The sequence below is a fragment of the Tupaia chinensis genome, unplaced genomic scaffold, assembly GCF_000334495.1.
Source record: "Tupaia chinensis unplaced genomic scaffold, TupChi_1.0 Scaffold000238_1, whole genome shotgun sequence".
Lineage (NCBI taxonomy): Eukaryota > Metazoa > Chordata > Mammalia > Scandentia > Tupaiidae > Tupaia > Tupaia belangeri.
Genome location: NW_006159716.1, coordinates 5888355 through 5909780, shown reverse-complemented (window position 1 = coordinate 5909780; position 21426 = coordinate 5888355). Strand labels below are relative to the sequence as shown.

At 42.5% G+C, this 21426-nt stretch overlaps 1 protein-coding gene across 1 annotated transcript in view; it reads left to right on the top strand.

The window, feature by feature from the left end:
- Nucleotides 1-21426, top strand: part of DNAH8 (dynein axonemal heavy chain 8) — a 413702-nt gene that overhangs the window by 294812 nt on the left and 97464 nt on the right. The window contains exons 76-81 of the mRNA XM_027771927.1: nt 45-150; nt 1836-2088; nt 2198-2388; nt 9923-10044; nt 14444-14562; nt 16465-16667. Of these exons, the coding sequence (XP_027627728.1) occupies nt 45-150; nt 1836-2088; nt 2198-2388; nt 9923-10044; nt 14444-14562; nt 16465-16667 (994 nt within the window). The remainder of the gene's footprint in view (nt 1-44; nt 151-1835; nt 2089-2197; nt 2389-9922; nt 10045-14443; nt 14563-16464; nt 16668-21426) is intronic.

Genomic DNA, 21426 nt, shown 5'->3' with positions numbered 1-21426 from the left:
ACAGTCCCGATGTTATTTCTTCGTTGTTTGTTTTTTAATAACAGGAGCTAGAGTCTGAGAGGGTTAAACTTTTGGAGGATGTTACTTTTAATAAACGGAAGATGAAAGAACTTGAAGACAACCTCCTCTATAAATTAAGTGCTACAAAAGGTATTGTTATTAAGAAGTAATCAAATAACGGATTCTGAATAAGGGTTTCTTTTGCGCTCTTTTCAATGCCCTCATGATTGCAGATGTTAGGAAATAGTCAAGCTATCAATGTAAAAACAAGCAAGGCAATTTCCATCTAAACATCAAAGGGGACTGCAGAGAATCTGATTTTTGAATTAGCAAATAGAGACTGAGCATCCGATAATAACACAATTTTCTTGATATAATTGCTCTCTCCTGAGAAAAATAAGGGCTCCCAATAGAGCTAGGTAACTCATAATCGGCTAATTTGCTTGCCCGAAGGAAACTGATGTGCTTGATCTATTTTTTTTTAGATGGACTCTTTCATTTGGCATTGAAATGCAGCCACCACAGCGTGTTATGTATGACACGTGTAATCTGTGTCAGAGGAGCTGAATATCAGAGGCCCAGCCTATTCTCCACTTGACTTGGCCTCCCACTTAGAGGGCAGGAATAGGTTCTCTTCTGGGCGGCCAGATCATCGTGCCACACCCCTATGTGAGGTTGTACTCTCTCTGTAGTAGATTAAAAGAAAGTTCTAGGGGTCAGATGGTAGTGCAGCACTTAGTCATGACATTCGGCGAAGCTGACTCTTGTTCATGTTGAGAGCCTCTTGGAGTATGTTGGGCAGGATATGCCCATGATTCAGGTGGCTGGGGGTGAACTGCAGCATCAGGACTCTGTTGGAGGTGCTGCCTCTGTCTCTGTCTCTCTTGCCCATGGAAGAAAGAAACTTTAATAATGTTATCCAAAGAAAATAAAATCCAACCAAAATCATACTGTTCTGGAGCAGGCAAAACCCAGCCACCTCAGTTCCACCATTTATTAAATCTAATAATGAATACTTTCCAACAGCACCTTAACTTCAGGTTTTAAAAAAAAATAATTCCCACCTCCTAGGAATATACCTTTAAGGTGAACTCAGTGAAAAGTCCTTTCATCTGCCTTAATTGCACTGCTTCTGCTGGTGCAGTTGTCTGCTTCTGGTCCAGGGACTTCTCCCAGTGTCTTGGGAGGCCTCTGGGCATTCTGAGCATTACAGACTGACCATGCTTCTCTGTGGTCATGACCAGCCTAGTAAAGCAGTGGAGGAGAGAGTGTACCATCCACGTGCTGGCTGCTCAGCTTGTGTGGGGGGCATTTGGATGCAAAAGCTGGTGACACTTGAGGGCCATCAAGATGAGAGTGAGGGTGAAAGTGTATCCCACAGAGAAGAGCCGAAACCACAGGGAATGTGGTTGTTGTCTTCAGATACTCAAAGACCATCAAATGGGTCTTCTGACTCTTGCAGAGAATAAAGCACAGTAGAGGAGAGTCCCTTGGCAGGTATGCTTAGAGAGAATGAGGTCTTGGGTGGTAGCTGGACGCGAAGACTTTCTGCGTCTTAAGAGTCTACTCCTCTATTACCCTGTAGACTTTGGAGAAGTCAGGTGGATGATTAAGAGTATTGAGGCCAGCATTTGGTTTGGCAGTTAAGGTGCTGGACACCCTCATTACCAACTGTGGTTTGAGTTCCAGACCTGGCGTGAAACTCACACTGGGTGTGTATGTGTCCAAAATTCCAAGAGGAGAATGGAGAAGAAGGGATTGCAGCATGGCCACTTCCTCTGGGGGTGGGGGGGGTGGGGAGCAGAAAACTGAACAGTTTCTGTTTTGATTTTTAGGTTCCTTGGTAGATGATGAATCTCTCATCGGTGTCCTCCGAATTACCAAGCAGACAGCGGCTGAAGTAAGTGAAAAGCTCCATGTGGCCGCAGAAACCGAGATCAAGATTAACACAGCTCAGGAGGAGTTCCGCCCCGCAGCCACGCGGGGCAGCATCCTCTACTTCCTCATCACAGAGATGAGCATGGTCAACATCATGTACCAGACGTCGCTGGCCCAGTTTTTGAAGCTGTTCGACCAGTCCATGGCCAGGTGAGTCCTCACGGCCGTCATCCAAAAGCAGTGACTTACAGGTGTGGTGTGTACTTTTACTCTTCCAGAAATTGCTTTCTACTTTGTGGCTTTTTAAAATGTATTGCAGATCAGAAAAGTCTCCACTACCTCAAAAGAGAATTACGAATATTATTGAGTATCTGACCTATGAAGTTTTTACGTACTCTGTCAGGGGCCTGTATGAAAACCACAAATTCCTCTTTGTACTTCTCATGACCTTGAAGATCGATCTCCAGAGAGGGACTGTTAAACACAGAGAGTTCCAGGCTCTCATTAAAGGTAATGCGGATGCGATATGTAAAGATGATTGTTTTTGATAAGTGGTTCAATATACTATGACCCCATTTCTATGAGACAGTAGAGAAATTGTGTTCGAATGAAGTTCTTTTTTAGTGCTTTTTTCTCCCACTTCTTTTGCTTTTGTTTCTTAAGATTTGGGCTGGTGCTAGCCCTGTGATTTTCAGTTATGTAATTAAATACGGTTTGCTCACTGTTGCCTGTGCTTAGGAGAACTGATGGTCAAAGTCTAGAAAAATGATACTGGTGAGGAACTTCCTATAGCAGGAGAGAAATTCCTTTAGCAAGGGAGTATAATGATTTTTAAGACTGCAAAAAAGGCACACTTGTATTTCATATTTGATGTTAATCCTATTTATTGTATCTTATTGTTAAAGGCACAGTTAAAGAAGACAAAAGAATGATATTTTCATTTTAATTTCGTTACAAGAGTATTTACTGAACACTTTCTAATTAAACCCACCATGCCCATGTTGAGAATACAAGGATAAACTGGACTTTGCTTTAAAATAAACAATAGCCTCACAATAGAAAGATATATATAGCTTATATCTATATCTATCTATCTATATATATATATATTATTATTTTTTTTTTTAGTTTTTTTTTTCTTTTTCTATAAGGCACATGCACTGACCAGAGAGAAACAGAGATAAAAAGTGAGAAATCACCTGCTGGTCCTAAGAGAAAAATAATTTTAAAAAATTAAAAGTAACTCCTTGGGAACCAGCAGATGGCATGGTGGTTATGACGCTGGACTTATGCAAGACCAATTGCAGTTTGAATCCTGGACCCAGCAACTTGAAAATCACACAGGGCACGTATGCATGAATGCCCAATATCCCAGGAGGAGAAGGGATTTTAACATGGCCATCCCCTCTAGAGGGTGATTTCTTACTTACACTCTATCTCTCTCTGTTTCTCTCTGGCAAGTGCACACACTCTGTGGCAAAACAAACAAAAACAGCCCTTAAAAAATAATAATTGTTCTGTCTCTGCAAGACAGAATAGTCTGTATTATAGCAAAGCTAAGAAATAAAACCTTAGCTCTAAAAGAAGGGCGAGATTACATGTAGTTGGTGGGGGAAAAAGTTTTTTATAATAGAAAGAGGATCTTTTAAAAGTTCATAGAAAATGCATATTATGAAAAAAAAACTATGCATGGATTTAAAAAACTTTTTATGTCCAAAAAATAAACTTGGGGACCAGCAGTTAGCATAATGGCTATGTTGCTGGACTCCCATGTAGTCAACCGCGGTTTGAGTCCCGGACCCGGTAGCTTAATCTCACACCGGGCACGTGTGCGTGCATGCCCAAGATCCCGAGAGGAGAAAGGAGGAAGGATTGCGGCATGGCCATCCCCCTTGGGGGGTGATTTCTCGCTTCCTGTCTCTCTGTCTCTCTCTCTCTCTTTCTGGCAAGTGCACGCGCCCTATAGCAAAAACCTCTTCAAAAAAAAAAAAAAAGAAACTTGTAGTTTAATTCCATTTTTCCACGAACTTTACCTTAGCCATGAATTTTGGGAATTATTTGTTATATGTTAAAAATGTTTCCGTATCTTTCTTGTGTTTTGTTCTGTGTAATTTAACAAATCACTTTCTGGCTTCCTACACCTCCAAAAGAGAAAATGACATTTGAGGTGGACCTTATGGAGAGGGAAAAATGAGAAGAACATTCCATATTAAAACAGAAGGAAGACATGAGTGGAACATGTTTAAGTTACCAAGAATGTTCACCTAGCTTAGGGTAAAGGCAGCAAGAATGTGAAGGAAGAAGAGGATATGAGGGATTGTGGAGGTAAAACAGTACCTGAGTGAATATGGGAGCCGGGAGAGGGCTCAGAAATTAGTCTGAGATTTCTGGTCTGGGCTAAAAGAAAAGCTGGCTTGAAGAGTGTTGGTCAAGGTGAGTTTTGGGACCCATTTTCAGTTAGAATAGGTCAGACTTCACTGCCATAAAACAATTTCAAAAATTTTTTTTTTTTGGAGAGGTTTTTGCCGAAGGGCACGTGAGCTCGCCAGACAAACAGAGAGAGACAGAGAGACAGAAAGCGAGAAATCACCCCCCCCCCCGGGGGAATGGTTATGCCGCAATCCCTTCTCCATTCTCCTCTCGGGATCTTGGGGACGCATGCACACGTGCCCGGCGTGAGTTTTAAGCCACCGGGTCCAGGACGCGAACCGTGGTCAACTACATGGGAGTCCAGCGACATAGCCATTACACTAACTGCTGGTCCCAACAATTCCAAAATTTTAATGACCTAACAAAATATGGGTCTACTTATTCACGCTGTCCCTCTAACATGCTTATCGTAATCACTCAAGGATCCAAATTGCTTCCATGGTTACTATGGCAGAGAGATAAGATGTAGCAGACCATGTACTTGCTCTTAAAAATTCCCCCACAATTGATACTTGTCACTTATGCTTGGATGTCCTTAGCCAAAGAAAGACACAGGGCCACATCTAACTTTAAAGAGAGCAGAGAAATTCAATTTCCCCAAGAGCTTGGGAGACACGGAAACTCAATGTTCGGGAATAGCTCTGGTGATTACACAGACGTGCTGAGTGTGAGACATCTAGCAGATGGTTAGAAAGGACAGCTCAGACAGCTGCAAAGGTGAGGTGTAGAAATAGCAATGTAAGATAATCTGGGGGAAAAAAATGTAGTGTTTCCAAATTCGTACCATGAGATGACAGGACATGGAACTTGTATCTTCTGCATCCTTTTTATAGGAAGCAGGCAGTCGCCTGTAACTTGTTACCTTCTCTCTACTTCAGGGAATTCCTTCCTCAGGTCTAGGTGAGATGATTGCTGTGAAAATTTAACAGACAACTTTGCATCTCTGACATTTCTTCCTTGACTGAGTCTTCTTCATAAACACAGGTTTTATTTCTTAAGATTCAAAGGAAATTAGAATATGTGATCTGCTTCCTATTTTTCCCAGGCCTAATACACTTGTAAAAGTGGGTGTCTTGGGACCAGCAGTTAGCGTAATGGCTATGTCGCTGGACTCCCATGTAGTCGACCGTGGTTCGAGCCCCGGACCCGGTGGCTTAAACTCACGCCGGGCGCATGTGCGTGCGTGCCCAAGATCACAAGAGGAGAATGGAGGAGAAGGGATTGTGGCGTGGCCATCCCCCCTGGGGGGTGATTTCCTGCTTTCTGTATCTCTGTCTCTCTCTGTCTGTCTGGTGAGCGCACGCACCCTATAGCAAAAAACCTCTCCAAAAAAAAAGTGGGTGTCTTACATCGTATGTGGGAGGAAGGAGGGTGTGGAACATACAACCTGTGTTATGCTTGGAGCCAGGGAAACCAGCAGGGCTCTGTCCCGACCAGCTATGGGATCTCAGGGAGCAATTGCCTGGGTCTCCATGTTCAGGGGGAAACAGCAAATGCCCCCTGGTGGTGGTATGTGTGGTTGTGTGTGTGTGTGTGTGTGTGTAGGAAGGGATGAAACAGAAGAGGGCCCACAGTATTGGGGTTTGGTTTCGGTGACGTTTAAATAAAGTGAGCGTGAATGTACCAAATCTGGCAAGCTACTTCGCTCATTGTAGTTATCTTTAAGTTCTTACTTGGACTTGGGACTACATCTGCAGTCAGGGTATGGAACATTGAAGCATTTGGGAATCTTGGTGGCAGCCTTAACAAAATGACCCTCTCAACTTGAGAAAGCCTTCTGCCTGGGTGCTATGGCCTGAATGTTTGTGTCCCTCCAAAATTCCTTTGTAAAAATTCTGATCCCCAAGGTGATGGTGTTAGGAGATGGGGCCTTTCGAAAGTGATTAGGCCATGAGAGCAGAGCCTTTGTGAATGGAATTAACAACCTTACGAAAGAGGCCTGAGGGAGCCCATGCATCCTTTCTGCTGTGTGAGAACACAGCAAGAAGGTGCCATCTCTGAACCAGAAAGCAGGCCCTCACTAGCTGAATCTGCTGATGTCATAGCCTCCAGAACTGTAAGAAATACATTTTTAAAAAAATGTTTTCAGAGGGCACATGCAGTCACTGGAGACACACACACACACACACACACACACACACACAAGAAAGCACCACCTGTGAGGAATCATCACACCACAATCCTTGGTCCATTTCTCCCTTCTTTCAGGATTTGGGGCATGCGTGTGCACACTCTCGTTGTATTTTTTTTATTTTTTGGAGAGGTTTTCACTATAGGGCGTGTGGGTTCACCAGACAGACAGAGCCAGAGAGACAGAAAGCGAGAAATCACCCCCCAGGAGGGATGGCCATGCCGCAATCCCTTCATTCTCCTCTCGGGATCTTGGGCATGCACACACACGCGCCCGGCGTTTTAAGCCACTGCGTCCGGGATGCGAACTACGGTCGACTATGTGGGAGTCCAGTGACATAGCCATTATGCTAACTGCTGGTCCCTCTCGTTGTATTTTTCAAGCTGTGAGATCTGGGATTCAGACTGCCTAGTCAGCCACATAGGATCCAGCCACGTTAACCACCAGGCCACGACCTGGCTCAATTTCTGTTGTTTTAGAGCTGCCAAGTCTGTGGAATTTTGTTATAGCAGCATGAATAGACTAAGATACAGTGGAATATAGGGATAAAAGTGAGATGGGAAGTATAGTTTGAATATTTCTTTGTCAGCCAGCTTTGCTGCCTGATGGTTTTTCTTCCAATATGGCCCCTGGGAAAGGGGCAGATAAGATGTAGAAAGAACTGGGAAATCTGGTACCTTTATTCACAATGGATGATGGAAAGGAAGGAGGAGTCAGAGGTGGAATGAAGTGGTTGGATGAAAGATCCTCACCTCTTACCAGATTCCTAAGGTTGACCCTCAGCTGGATAGAGGAAGGTGCTGGAAAAATGTCCATAAAGGAGATGCTTTTGCATCTGTCTGGTGCCACACCCACCATGGTAGTGGCATTGCAGCATTGATGGAGGGGAGTGGCTCATTGGATGAGTTTTGTTTGGCAGGCAGGGTTGTGGCAGCGTGGAAATGTGGAGAGACCTGGGGTTCAAACCAAGAAGCTAGAGGACAAGGGAACTTTGTGACTGGAGACCAAGGGAACACCAGAATCCAAAGACCAGGGCCAAGTGCTTAGACCAGTACCCCTACAGGTCATATAGGATTTGTGGTGGCTCAGAGGATACAGTATAGGGGTCTAGCCTGTGACTGAGACACTTGAGCAGTAGAGGCTAATCCAAGGCATCCTCCCCACCAAGACATGATCCCACTCCATCTCATCTCTTCCTATCCAGCAAACCCAGCCAGACCAAAACCATCACCAGAAAGAGACTGGGTTCTTTGAAAGAGGGTGTATAAATCTGAGGAGACTGAGAAACACAGCAATACAGTCAGGCAGGAAGTCATTGGGAGGATTAGATTGGTTACAGAAAAGTATGGACGGCTGCTTACCTGGGTTGTGGTGTGAGCACATGTGTGACCCCATTTCAAATTGAAACTGGAGAATGAGAGAGAACTTGATGGTGCAGGATCAATAGAGCCAGTGAAAGGGAGATTGGAGTTAATTTATTTGGCATTAGAGAGCCATAGTTGTTTTATGAACAGGGACGAGGCATGAACAAAGCAATGCTTTAAGAAGATTAATTTGGGTTTATAGGATAGGTTGATTGACAGAAGTACAATTTACTCAGCAGTAAGAGAATTTTATTTTTTTAAAAAACTATTTTATTGTACAGTTTGTATTAGTTTTGATTGGCTTATATTTTGATTGGATTATTCATTTATTTTTATTTGTTTTTAACGGGATGAGTTAGTTTTCAAATGTTTTTTTGTTTGTTTTTTTTGTTTTTTACAAAGTTAACACATATGGCCCTTCGATTATGGGTACTTTTTAAAAAATCACTTTTGAACTTAATATTTAAGGGAAAAAAGAGTTATTCATCATAACAGAAATGTTGAATTTCTCAAGAGTGATCGTCCCTTTATATAAACTGCTGCTTGTTTTCTGCAGTATTTGTAAAATGCCTTTGACTTTATCCTTCAACCAAGACTGTTAGAACACTTTGAAAAATGAAATGGATACCAAGGGGCACCCCTCCATGAAAGAGCAATTGATATACCTGTTTTCTCTGCATGGTTATTTTAGAAAGATTAACTTTCTTTTGTAATAGACCATGGACCAAAAGACACCTGAGGGCATATGCTCTTGCCTTCCAGGCTGGATTAGACCAGGGCCCTCCAAAGGAGTGGAGGGAGAGGAAGAGACAAGAGAGAATGAAAATATGTCAAAATAATGGGTCTTACTGCACTCAGGATTGTTTCAAGCTTTTTACATTCATGATTTATTTAATTTTCACAGCAACCAATCTGGTAGAGTCTATCATTACACCCGCTGGACAGATGAGGAAACAGAAAGATTGAGTACCTTGTCCAAGTTTATGGAGCTAGTAAATGGTAGAGCCAGGATGGTCTATAATTGTTCTGGGTTAGTTGGGTGGACCCTATGTTTGCGAACATCATGGTAGCTTAGAGGTCTTCTGGTATCACTAAAGCTGATGGTTACATGAAGACATTTCTTTGGAAACAACCAAAAAGAGAAAAAGAATGGTTGGTCTCTGTGTTAGAGAAGCACACTCTGATGCCTTCTTAAGGAAGGTCATAAGATTTAAAATTCAAAACTCACTGATTTGCATGCATACAAATTAAACAAGAGTGGAACTGGAATGATCATGATACAACATTACTAAAGACATGCAATAGTGGGATTTTGAAATCGATACAATTATGTATTGTGTTGGAAATGGCCACATAGGATATGCTTATTGGATGTGTGATTGTCTTCGGAGTATGACCTGATGCTGTAACTCACGTTCTCCAACACATGGGACCAAGTGCCATGGAAGCAGAGACCTCGTTTGGTTTTGCTACCGTAGCACCAGTATTGGAAAGGCTGGATACATGGAGGGTGCTCAGTAAGCATTTGTTCAATAAATGAAGAAATAAATGATTTGAACAGTAGTCACTCCCTAAAAATAAATCATATCCCCTCTTCCTAGACTTTCTCCTTCTCTTCCTCCTTCCTTTTCTTTCTCCCTTTTTCCTTCCCTCCTTTACTTCTTTCTTTCCTCCATCCACATGTTTATCTACTTACCTGTTTGACCTGATAATAAATGGTGTAAATATCTAACTTCTGGGGAGGGTGGTAGTGACAGACTAAGAAGTGATTGTAAAAATTGCATGTAAAAAGATCAACCTACTCATTGATATCAAAACTATACATTTCAAATTTTAAAAAATAAACAAATAAATAAAGCAAACAACCATGACCACCCGAGAGAAATTCTTTGCAGGGAAAATGGCAGAGTTGCTATCTATATTTTATAAGATGGTATAAATCAGTAAATAAAATATTAAGACTTGAGGGAACATGTACCAAAAAAGGATAACCACATTTTCTGTAATATAATTATTTTCCAATTTGCCTGTATTGTCTGTAATATGGTTATCTTGTTTTTATTATTTGGAAAACAAATTTCTAAAAACAAAGTGCATGCCGTCTGCTGTTTTTCCCCAGGGGGAGCTGCTCTGGATCTGAAAGCCTGCCCTCCCAAACCTTTTCGCTGGATCCTTGATATGACTTGGCTGAATCTTGTGGAGCTGAGTAAACTTCCACAATTTGCAGAAATTATGAATCAGGTAATAAAGGACTGTTCAAAAGTACAGCCACACTGTAAGGCCAGCCACACTGGGGTCTCCTTCACCCAAAGGAGTCAACACAGTAGTGTAGATTACAGGTGCTGTAGCCATCTGGGGGAGATTTGGACAGACAGAACTCAGAGGTAACGTCTTCATAAACGCAGGCAACGTTTTCTTCTCTTTGGTGTGCCTAGGTCATTTTCATATGCCTGCTCGAGTGACTGTCAGACTCAGAACTAGTGCGTAGACCCTTTTATTTTGACTTAATGTATTTAGCAGTTTGCCCATGATGAAGTAATTTCTAGAGATTTGAATGTGAGGCAGATTAACAGGGTATGGACCCTTTTTTAAAAAAATCAAGGGACCAGCAGGTGGCATGGAGGTTAAGGTGACTGGATCCCACATGGTAGATGGTGTGGTTTGAGTCTTGACCCGGTGGCTTGAAAACCATGTCAGGTGCATGTACGTGTGTGCCTAAAATTCTAAGAGAAGAAGGGATTGCCGTATGGCCATGCCCTGTTGGGGGTGATTTCTCACTTTCTCTCTCTCTCTCCAGCAAGTGCATATGCCCTATAGTAAACTATAAAAATAAATAAAAACTAAAGTAAAAAGGTGTCAATCATTTTACTGGTGAAGGTAGGTTGAAATATAATGGAGAAATGGTAAAATAAATGGTGAAACAGGTACCAATTTACCTGCTGTTTTTTTCTTTGAAAATGTGAATCGGTTTTTGTGGATTATTAATTGTTGATTTAACTATTGCTAGAAAACAATTACGTGACTCAGAATAAAGATGGTTGCTTACTATTGAGGTCCATTGGTTACAACTGCCAGTCACTGATGGAGCCTGTAGTTACCCAGAATCAAATACTAATAATACTAATAATGATCACGTTTATGTGGTTGCTGGAGCCATAAATAAATGGCAGTTTGGCAGAGGCCCCAGGCTGTCATCCCTGATCCCTTGCCCAGAGTCCTACAGTGTGTCTGTTTAGTGCTATTTCTGAAGCATTATGTCGACTCTCCCTATTCAGCCACCATTAGGTCAGTTGAGTAAAGTCTCTGGGTTCCATCTGCAGGTGGACAGTGGCTTTGTGTTTTAGTGTAGCTCCAGACGAACCTTCAAGCCCAGACAAATACTAGAGAGAAAAAAGTGGTCTGGGTGTGGTTGGAGACTGGGTAAGGGAGATTTGAAGCACCACTGGAAGGTCCCTCAAAACCCATCTCCTTTGCTGGTGGGTTATATTGATATAAAGATATTTATTTATTTTTTTGCCTCTGCAGGGTAGCTTTTAAGTATTTGTGGTGTAGAATCTGGTAGTTATTACTGTTTACTATGGGATAGATACTTTGCAACAATAACCCAGCAAGGGAAGTATTATTGACTCTATTTTTTCTTTTTTTTTTCTTTTTTTTTGAGAGATTTTCATTGTAGGGCGCGTGCGCTCGCCAGACAGACAGAGAGAGACATAGAGACAGAAAGCGAGAAATCACCCCCCAGGGGGGATGGTCACGCCGCAATCCCTTCTCCTCCATTCTCCTCTCGGGATCTTGGGCACGCACGCACACGTGCCCGGCGTGAGTTTTAAGCCACCGGGTCCGGGACACGAACCGCGGTCGACTACGTGGGAGCCCAGCGACATAGCCATTACGCTAACTGCTGGTTCCCTCTATTTTATAAATGAGAAAACTGAGATTTAAAGAGACTAGATGAGGGGCCAGTAGGTGGTGCAGTGGTTATGTCGCTGGACTCCCACATAGCCGACTGCAGCACAAATCCTGGACCCGGCAGCTTGAAACTCACGCCAGGCACCTGTGCATGCGTGCCCGATCCCAGGAGGAGAATGGAGAAGGGCTTGCTACATAGTCATCCCCCCCAGGGGGGAGTGATTTCTCACTTTCCCTCTCACTGTCTCTCTCTCTCTCTCTGGAGAGCACATATGCCCTATAGCAAAAACTTCTAAAATAAAAGAAAGAAAAATAATACATTGGATGCACATGCGTGCATGCCTAAAATTCCAGGAGGAGAATAGAGGAGAAGAGATTGAGGCATGGCCATCCCCCTCTCCCGCCAGGGGATGATTTCTCACTTTCCCTCTCACTGTTTCTTTGTCTCTTTCCGGTAAGCGCATGCAACCTATAGAAAAAAAAAAGTTATATGCTTGCCAAAGACTACATAGCCAATGAATGGTAAAGCTATAATTTGCCCTCATGTACTTCCCATCCCATTTGAATGATTTGTCTCTTATTCCTTTTGCACCATTGGAGGGTGCCAGGAATGGGGTGAGAGGCAGCCTTCAGGAAGGTGGTGGGTTCAGTAGGGACTGACCATCGGCGGCCATTAGTCTGGCTTTCTGCAGTAAGGAAGGGGGGAAGTAGAAGAAAATCAGTCTCCTAGCCCAGTGCAAAACCAAAAATAACCACCTGGCTTTGGCATGCTAGGTCAAACTGTTTAACACCAGCAAGCGGTTTGTGCCAACAGGGGAGGGCCAAGAGAAGGTAGGAAATGGGGTGAACAGCAAAGGGTTAGAAGTCATCCCATTGTCTGCTCTAGATGCAGCTCAACCCAGAAACTGTTGTGGTCAAGTCAAAACCAGCAAGTGGAAAGCCAGTAGATTGCAATAATCACCAGTTTTCTTCCTATGCCTCCTTCTCACTGGTCCTGGTGTGTGGAGGCCTGTTGGGGCGCTGTGGGTACAGTTGCAGTAGAGTAGAGCTGGTGGCACCCAGTCACTGAGGGCAACTGAGTAGGGAGAGCTACTGCGATCTTCAAGAGAAATATGGCAGTTGCAAAACATATTAAAGATCCCCCTCCATGTTTTAGGGCCTCAGGGACAAAGTGGGAGTACCTACGTTACAGACTGTTTTGTGAATAATTTGCACCCTGTTCTCGATGGTGCATTGTTCTCATGATGTGGGACTTTGGACTGTTCTTTAACCTCTCCATGCCTCAATAAAGAGCAGGGATAACAGGATCAGCAGGTGGTGTGGAGGTTAAGGCTCTGGATCCAACATAGTTGACCTTGCAGTTCAAGTCTCAGACCCAGGGGCTCAAGATGTGCCTGGCGCATGTGCACGCATGCCCAAAATCCTGAAAGGAGACTGGAGGAGAAGGGATTGCGACATGGCCATCCCCCTTGGGGAGTGATTTCTGTCTCACTTTCTCTCTCCTCCTTTCTCTGTCTCTCTCTGGTGATCCCACGTGCCCTACAGCCAGACTAAAAAAAAAAAAAAAAAAAGGCAAACAAACAAAAAACAAACAAACAAAAAACAACAACAAAACAGAACAGAAAGCAGGGATAATAGGTAGAAGTACAACCTGGAGGTCTGACACTTAGCACCTGTTTTATGAGCACTTGCTGTTTGCTGTAAGTGTTCCCCATGACTTTTTAAAAAAGTGCTTTCAGACCTTGTCTGAGTAGTCCAGCCTGATTGTTGCTGAGAAGCAGTGACAGGCCCAGGTTTCGCGGTTAGTCTCAGCAGCACTTGGGTGGCAGGGAACTCCTTTCCATGCCTCTGAAAACCCGAGGTCCTATCTAAACTTCTGAAAGAACAGACATTTGAGAACAGGTTTTAGAGAACCTTCTTCCATTCTTAGGTTTCAGATCTCAAGGTGAGGGGTCATTAGGAAAAGAAAAGTTTTGGTTGTGTTATCTATCACTGTTTTTAAGTATAGGCCAGTATTCAGAGGTCTAGTGATTATAATGATCTGTGTCAGTGGTTCTTAACTTAGGACAGGGGCATTTGGCAATAATTGGAGACTTTTTATTTTTAATTTGCTAGAGGGCACATCTGTCTATAGAGAGAGAAGTGAGTATGCATTCTCTGTAGGGGACGGTCATACCACAATCCCTTCTCCTCCGTTTCTCCCTCCTTTTGGGATTTTGGGTATACATACACATGTGCTCAGGGTGTTTCTCACGCCAGCAGGTCCAGGACCCGGATCATGCAGTTCGCCATGTGGGATCTGCCTGTCTTAATCACCACACCACTGACTGACCCTGGAGACAGTTTCGATTGTTGTGACTTGGAAGGAGGGGTACGTCTACTGCTAACATCCTGCAATGCTCAGGATGGCTCCAACAGCAAAGGGTGATTGAGCCCTCAATGTCTCTGGGTAACCTCAGTCTATGTTTCTTCCCACCCTTCCTTTCTACACCATGATCCACATGATCCAAAATTTAGTGAACAATGTGACCGCAATGGAACCACTGGAAAGGAAGAGTAAAATCCGGGTTATTCGAGCCAGTAATTCTGAAGGAAAGGCTAAAGTGTGTTATTATGCTTGAAAAGTTATCTACCTGTAAAAAATGACCCTCTGACATTATTGACAATCCTTTCCTGAATATTTCAATCAGATTTAGTCCTGTAGTTTGCTGACTGGTCTTTTGTTTTCTAGATATCTCGTAATGAGAAAGGGTGGAAAAACTGGTTTGATAGAGATGCTCCAGAAGAGGAAATTATCCCTGATGGGTATAACGATTCCCTTGACACCTGCCGCAAACTTTTACTTATCAGGTGAGACTGGGTATTACCACACTGGAAGCAACATTCATTGTATCATTACATTTCATATCTTCTTTTCTGAGAGAGAGATTTTTGCTATAGGGTGCGTGTGCTTGCCGGAGAGACAGAGAGACAGAAGATGAGAAATCACCCCCCTCCCAAGGGGGGATGGCTATGCCACAATCCCTTCTCTATTCTCTCAGGATTTGGGGCATGCATGCACACACACCTGGCATGCGTTTGAAACTGCAGGTCCAGGACTCAAATTGCAGTCGGCTACGTGGGAGTCCAGCAACATAACCATTATGCCATCTACTGGCCCCATGCACTTCATATCGTACATTTCAGATCTTCAGATCAGTGAGTTTACCTCATTTTACCTCTGTAGTTATAAGAAATGCATGTGCTTCCAAATTGTGGTTTTGGGTGGCAGTGCTTCGGTTCCTTGGCGAGCAGAATAAAATGGTGAGGTGGCTGGGAGTGGAGTATCTAATGACAGTGCTTTTAGCACAGACTATGAAGAAATATGCTTTCATTATTCACTTTGTTCATTATTTACCATTGAGTGAGCCATTTATTGTTAAATTTAGTTCTTTTTAAAAAAGACCTCACAAAGTTACAAAATTCAATTTTACTTGAGAAAAAATATAAGGAGATTGCCTACTGAAATGTGTAAATACTGTTTTGGTTAATGAAATGTAATAAAAATTCTTGTTTTTCATATTCTACTAGATATTCTCAATATCTAGTAGCTCAAAGAGGCCTTCTATGTTAGAGTTTCTGTGTGTATGAGGTTGGTGGGTAAGGCCAAGGGGTGAACTTAGGGGGAATTAAGACCACCAAAAGAATAACAAAAAGATGCAGGGTTATTTTGAGCAGTGTTGGTCTATCTCTCTTTTTTTTTTAATAATTATTTATCTTATTTTATTTATTCATTCATTTCTTAATTTGACCAGAGAGAGAGACAGAGGGTGAGAGTGAGAGAGAGAGGAAGTGAGAAAGCAAGCCACCAGATTCAGGACTTGAACCCGGGTCAGCCATGTGGGAGTATCCAGCGCCTTAACCACCACGCCACCTGCTGGTCCCCAGTGTTGGTCTTTATTAATGTTACACACTTGCACTTTTTAGAAAAAGTTGTTTCCTGGTTGTCACCCTTGGAGAGTGATCAGAACAATAGCAGTGGCGACCACGTTGTAGTCTAGAGTAAAGGAAGGGTGACTGTTTTCGTTGAAACACATGGGTCCCTCTTTGATCCATTATTTTTATTTTTTAAAGAATTCTTTATTTTCTTTATTTTTATTTGACCAGAGAGAGAGAAAGTGAGAAAGCAAGCTGCCAGGTCTGGGACTCCAGCGTCCTTAACCACCATGCCATCTGCTGGCCCCAATCTATCTATTTTAAATTGGATCTATGACAAATGAACACTGTACTTGACCAGCAAAGAAGAATCTGCAGATCTTATCTGTGATGTAAAATATCCAATGGCATTTATTTCGCCTTTGCACATAAAACACACTGTGGTGTGCGGTACTCAAATGTGAGTACGAAAATATCTTGCTGATCAGCTTGCTTCTGACATCTTTGACATGCTGCTTCTCTTCCTAAAGACTGCAGAGCCTGGGAGTGTGAGGCAGCTCAGCCTCCCCCCGTACCAGAGCTGGCAGGAGAGGCCATGATGTCAACGGCTCTGCCCACTCCTTGCCGATGCCTGGCACCAAAACCTTGTGATTAAATTTGTGCTCATCCAGGGACAGGAAACCTTGCCATTCCTCTTACACAGAGCTGCCTGAGGGAGAATTAGCTTGTTGTCCTTTCGTTAATTAAACACGTGTTCTTTACATGCTCAGATTCGGATGAAATAAAAGAATGAATGGGCTGAATTATTATTTTTCTCTAACTTACATTCATTTTTAGGTCTTGGTGCCCAGATCGTACTGTTTTTCAAGCAAGAAAGTATATTGCAGATTCTTTGGAGGAGAAGTACACAGAGCCAGTTATCCTAAATCTGGAGAAAACCTGGGAAGAAAGCGATTCCCGAACACCTCTGATATGTTTCCTGTCCATGGGGTCTGACCCTACCATTCAAATTGACGCACTGGCCAAGAAGCTGAAATTGGGTATGATTAACGATCAATGAAATTGAGCCAAAATTCCATGATTTTGCCCCAGATTTTGCCCTTCATCATTTGACAACTGATTCTTAGAAATATATCTATAAAATTGAAATTAGAGAAAAATACTAAACTTCTTCCTCTTTCATCTCTTTCATACCTTTTGGAGTGAAGGCGCTGATGGAAGTATCTTTGTGTAGATGAGGGGAACACCCATGTACCATATGTGCTGGGTTTTTGTTTGTTTTAAGTCATAAACAGATAGATAGACATCCAGCACAGAGAGCAGACTAGCAGGAAATGAACACACAGAAGCACATGAGTATGATATTGACATGTCTGTATAAAATTATAGCAACGTTTCTTTTGTCACAAGTTGAAAAACTATACCATTATTGTAATGCATGTTCATTTAGGATTTATTCATTAATTCTTTTATTCAATAACCATTTAATATAGGCACTGGGCTGGAACTGGGGAGGACAGAGATTCAAATACCATGACTCGGAAAGATAGACACATAAACGTGTCATTGAAGACAGTGTGGCAACAGCTGTAGTGCACTTGCATAGACATGGCTGAGCCCAGGATTCAGAGCTATTCAGACTGCCTCGGGTATAATGGAAAACAGTGCATTAATATTTTGAATAGAATCTTAAAAAATACATAAAGTGCCTGACTGGCACAGTGGTGACCTTATGCTCTGCAGAGCTGACCTATGTGGGAAGGTTCCAGGCTTCGATCCAGAGACTTCTCTGAACTTGCTGGGTCCACACTTGTGATCGGAGGCAGGCTGAAATATGGAGTAGATCCTGCTGGGGGAGCTTGTTCTCTCTCTCTCTCTTTCTCACTCATGGAATAAAGAAATAAATGAGCTTAAAAAAAAAGATAAAAATCTTGCCTGGTAGGCAGTAGGAGATAGAAGGAATGTTATTGCAGACGCTGGGCAGGCAGGGCAAGGAGTCCTAAACACATGTGCTTGGCTGCAGTAACTGAGTCAGTGGGACTAACACACAGGGAGGCGGCGCACTTCTTGAGCCGTCCTGCAGGGAGGACTGTTTATCCAATTCAGACTGAGGAGCTGAATGCTGTGGTACAACCCTTTAGGATCCTCCAGGTCAGATCTCCATAACTAAACCGCATAGGGTTCATTCATTCAGATCTTTTTTTATTTCTTTTAAGACAGATTTTTTTTCTATACGGTGCATACACTTACCAGAGAGACAGAGACAGAGAGATAGAAAGCAAGAAATCATCCCCTAGGGGTATAGCCATGACACAATCACTTTTCCTCCACTCTCTTCTTGGGGGTTTTAGGCATGTGCACATATGCACCTGGTGTGAGTTTCAAGTTGCCGAGTCTGGGACTCAAACCACAGTCGGCAATGTGGGACTTCCAGCAATAAAACTATTATGACGTCTGTTAGTCCCCATTCAGGTCTTTATAAAAAAGTGATTGATTAGGAATCACTATACCTGCCCTATGAAATAAAATTACATGGACCTTATTACATAGTTAATGTACACATGCTATGAAATTGACTCAGTCATGCCCGAATACTAGCCCCATGCCTCTCCGCACTAAGCATTAGCTCGTGGTAGCATGGTCTATGTCCGCGCTCTCTTTTCTCTTCCTGACTTTGCTTTGTTCATTGTCACCACAGCATTCTATGTCCTTTATAGATCCTTGTTCAAATGGTTGTGTTCTTCTATCTGAACAGTGAGGCCCAAGGCAGGGTTCCCCAGGCTTAAGTCTCACTGGCCATCTTTAATGTAGGCTTCTTTGCTTTGGTATTTTCTGCAACACGTTAGACATCTGATTTGGTCTAAGAAGGGTGCCTCTCACAGCCTTGTAAACTATAGTTTACCGTCTCTCAGATTTATTGTTCTGTGCGTCTTTTCCAGCTGCCTCTATGCCCCACTTCTTTCTGCATGTAGGTGCTTTTATTTCTCTCTTGCACATACCATTCTTCTCCATGTAGCAGCGTTCATGGCCTCTGATGGCTTATGGGCTTCATTGCTATATGCTGAGCATGTTCAACATTCTGAGGCAAGCCCTCCTTACTCTCTTGGTCCCAAGTCCAAATACCCAAGGAAGAAACTCATTGGCTTAGCTTTGGTCATTGCTCCTTTCTGGGCCAACGAACAAGCAGTTGCTGTGGAAATAGATTGTCTGCAGGAACCTTATATATGGATTTGGGGAGGAGGCATTTCTTAGAAGGGAATATAGGAATATAGTTCCTAGGAGAAGGGGGTGTTCCACTGGAGTAACCATTTCAATCATTATCTCAAAATAATGTTGTTGTCTAGGACAATGGGTTAAGAACAGAATTAAGAAATGCAAGATGGGACCAGCAGTTAGTGTAATGGCTATGTCGCTGGACTCCCATGTAGTAGACCGCGGTTCGTGTCCCGGACCTGGTGGCTTAAAACTCACGCGGGGCGTGGGTGCGTGCGTGTCCAAGATCCCGAGAGGAGAATGAAGGAGAAGGGATTGCGGTGTGACCATCCCCCCTGGGGGGTGATTTCTCGCTTTCTGTCTCTCTGTCTCTCTCTGTCTGTCTGGCGAGCACACGCACCCTACAGCAAAAACCACTCAAAAAAAAAAAAAAAAAAAGCAAGATGTCCTCTGGGAGAAATTGTAACAATGACACTAAATGGTGACAGTGACAGAAGGCCAGACCTGTGTCATTACCTCAAGTGTTATACTGCTACTTTGCTTGGCAATTTGGTGGCTTCCATCCTGTTACTGTTGGGTCATCAGAAAAGTCATGATGCATTTTTGCATAGAAAAACATGGAGAAACACATCATGACTTTACCAACGACCTCCTACTTTGTTGCTGTTGTTTTCTTTCCAGCAATAGTTCAAGCTGCTATTGGTTACTTCCTTAGGATACCGAAACACAGTAGCTTTGATTTTGACACAGAAGGACCCAAGGAATTTTGTAAAGAACTCTAATGCGAAGTCATTTTTAGCAATGTTAGGAAGTCTCATGCTGGTCACTGCTTTGGCTTAAAAGTCCCAAAAGTTAAAATAAAGCTATTATGGCATAGGGAAAGCCATGACGTATTTTTCTATGCAAAAATGCAGCTTAAGTTTCCCAACAACCCAATATTACATGGCCTGGCCACATTGGCACAAGCAGGAAGGCACCACTGCATGGTGGCTGAGGCCACCCTGGAGGCAGGGCTCTGTTCCTGGCCCAGCCTGAACAAACCAGGTATGATGGTGCATGTTGTGGTCCTCGCTATCAAGGAGGCTGAGGTGGGGGGGTTCTGACATGGAGAGACTCGTCAAAAACCTCCCTCCCACTCTTTCTCATTAAATTATATATATATATGAAAAGGGGACCAGCAGGTGGTGTAGTGGTTAAGGCACTGGACATCCCACATGGCCAACCATGGTTCAAGTCCTGGACCTGCCTGGTGGCTTGCTTTTTCACTTTCCCTCCCTCTCTCTCTTTCTCTGGTCAAATTAAATAATAATAATAATAATAATAATGATAAATGGATGAATAAATTTAAAAATTAAATAAATTTTTAAAAATATAAAAAGAAACTGTTATATAAACAGTGATATATTCATCTAGTCTCAAATGTTACTATTTTATTTGAAAAACTGAATGATAGATAATATAGAATGCTCAAGGTGAATGAGAATGAAAATCTTGAAATTCAGCCACCTTATTGTACAGTGGGGGAACTAAGGTCTGGAGAGAAGGCCTCAGAGCTACTTGGTGACCGGTCTGATTCAGGGCTCTCTCAGGGCTTCTAAACACCACTTTAGTGTCTGTGTTCTTCCTCTCTCCTTTCCTCTCTCTTCTTTTATTGGAGGGATTAACCAGTTACTGGTACTAACTTAAGGATGGGATAGAACCAGTAAGTTTTTGTAGGAAGAGAGGAGAAGGGAAACTTCTTTTTTTTTATTTCAATTTATTTATTTGCATTCATTCATTGTACATCATTAGAGCATACAGAATGAGATTTTTCCATCCAGAGTACACTGTATATTGTCTCAATCAAGCACATCAACAGACATGTTATTGTCAGTGAATAATTTTCCATTTCTTATTTTCTTTATGTTTTGTTTCCCCCCCATCCTTGATTTCCCTATCTCTTAACCCTCAGCCATCTCCCACTCTCCTCCCCCACTGTCTCTTGTATCTATGTTTGCTTTCTATACTGTTATCCCCCCACATTTTATTAGATTACTAAAGACCTTAATTAATCTAAATATTTTCATGGCAAACACAGGTGATATATACATTTCCATGAACACAAGTCTAACTTTACACATCCTATAAAGTAGCACCTAGCTGGGGCTATATATCTTACTGCAGTCATTGAATAAATTTTTTTTTCCTGAAACTTTTTTTTTGTAACTTAATTTACATTCTTTCCCTACCCTAAGCATCAGCACAGGATACAAAATGTGATTTCCTATCCAGTATATACTGCATAGTGACTTAATCATTCATGTTATAAACAATTTTCCGTTTCTAGTTCCTAGAATTATTTTTACCCCTCTTTCTGACCCTCTGTCCTTTCCCACCCTCTCCTCACACTATCTCTGGAGTCTACAATTGTCTTCCATTCCTTTCCCACCCACATTGTATTGATCACACAATTTCTTACATAATCTAACTACTTTCAATGGTGAGTTCACTCGTTACTATTAAGAAAACCAGTTTTAACTTAAATCAAGCACCAAGGAACTTTGCTTAAAGCCAGGAAACAGGTTAGGATTCTGTTCAAATGGTAGG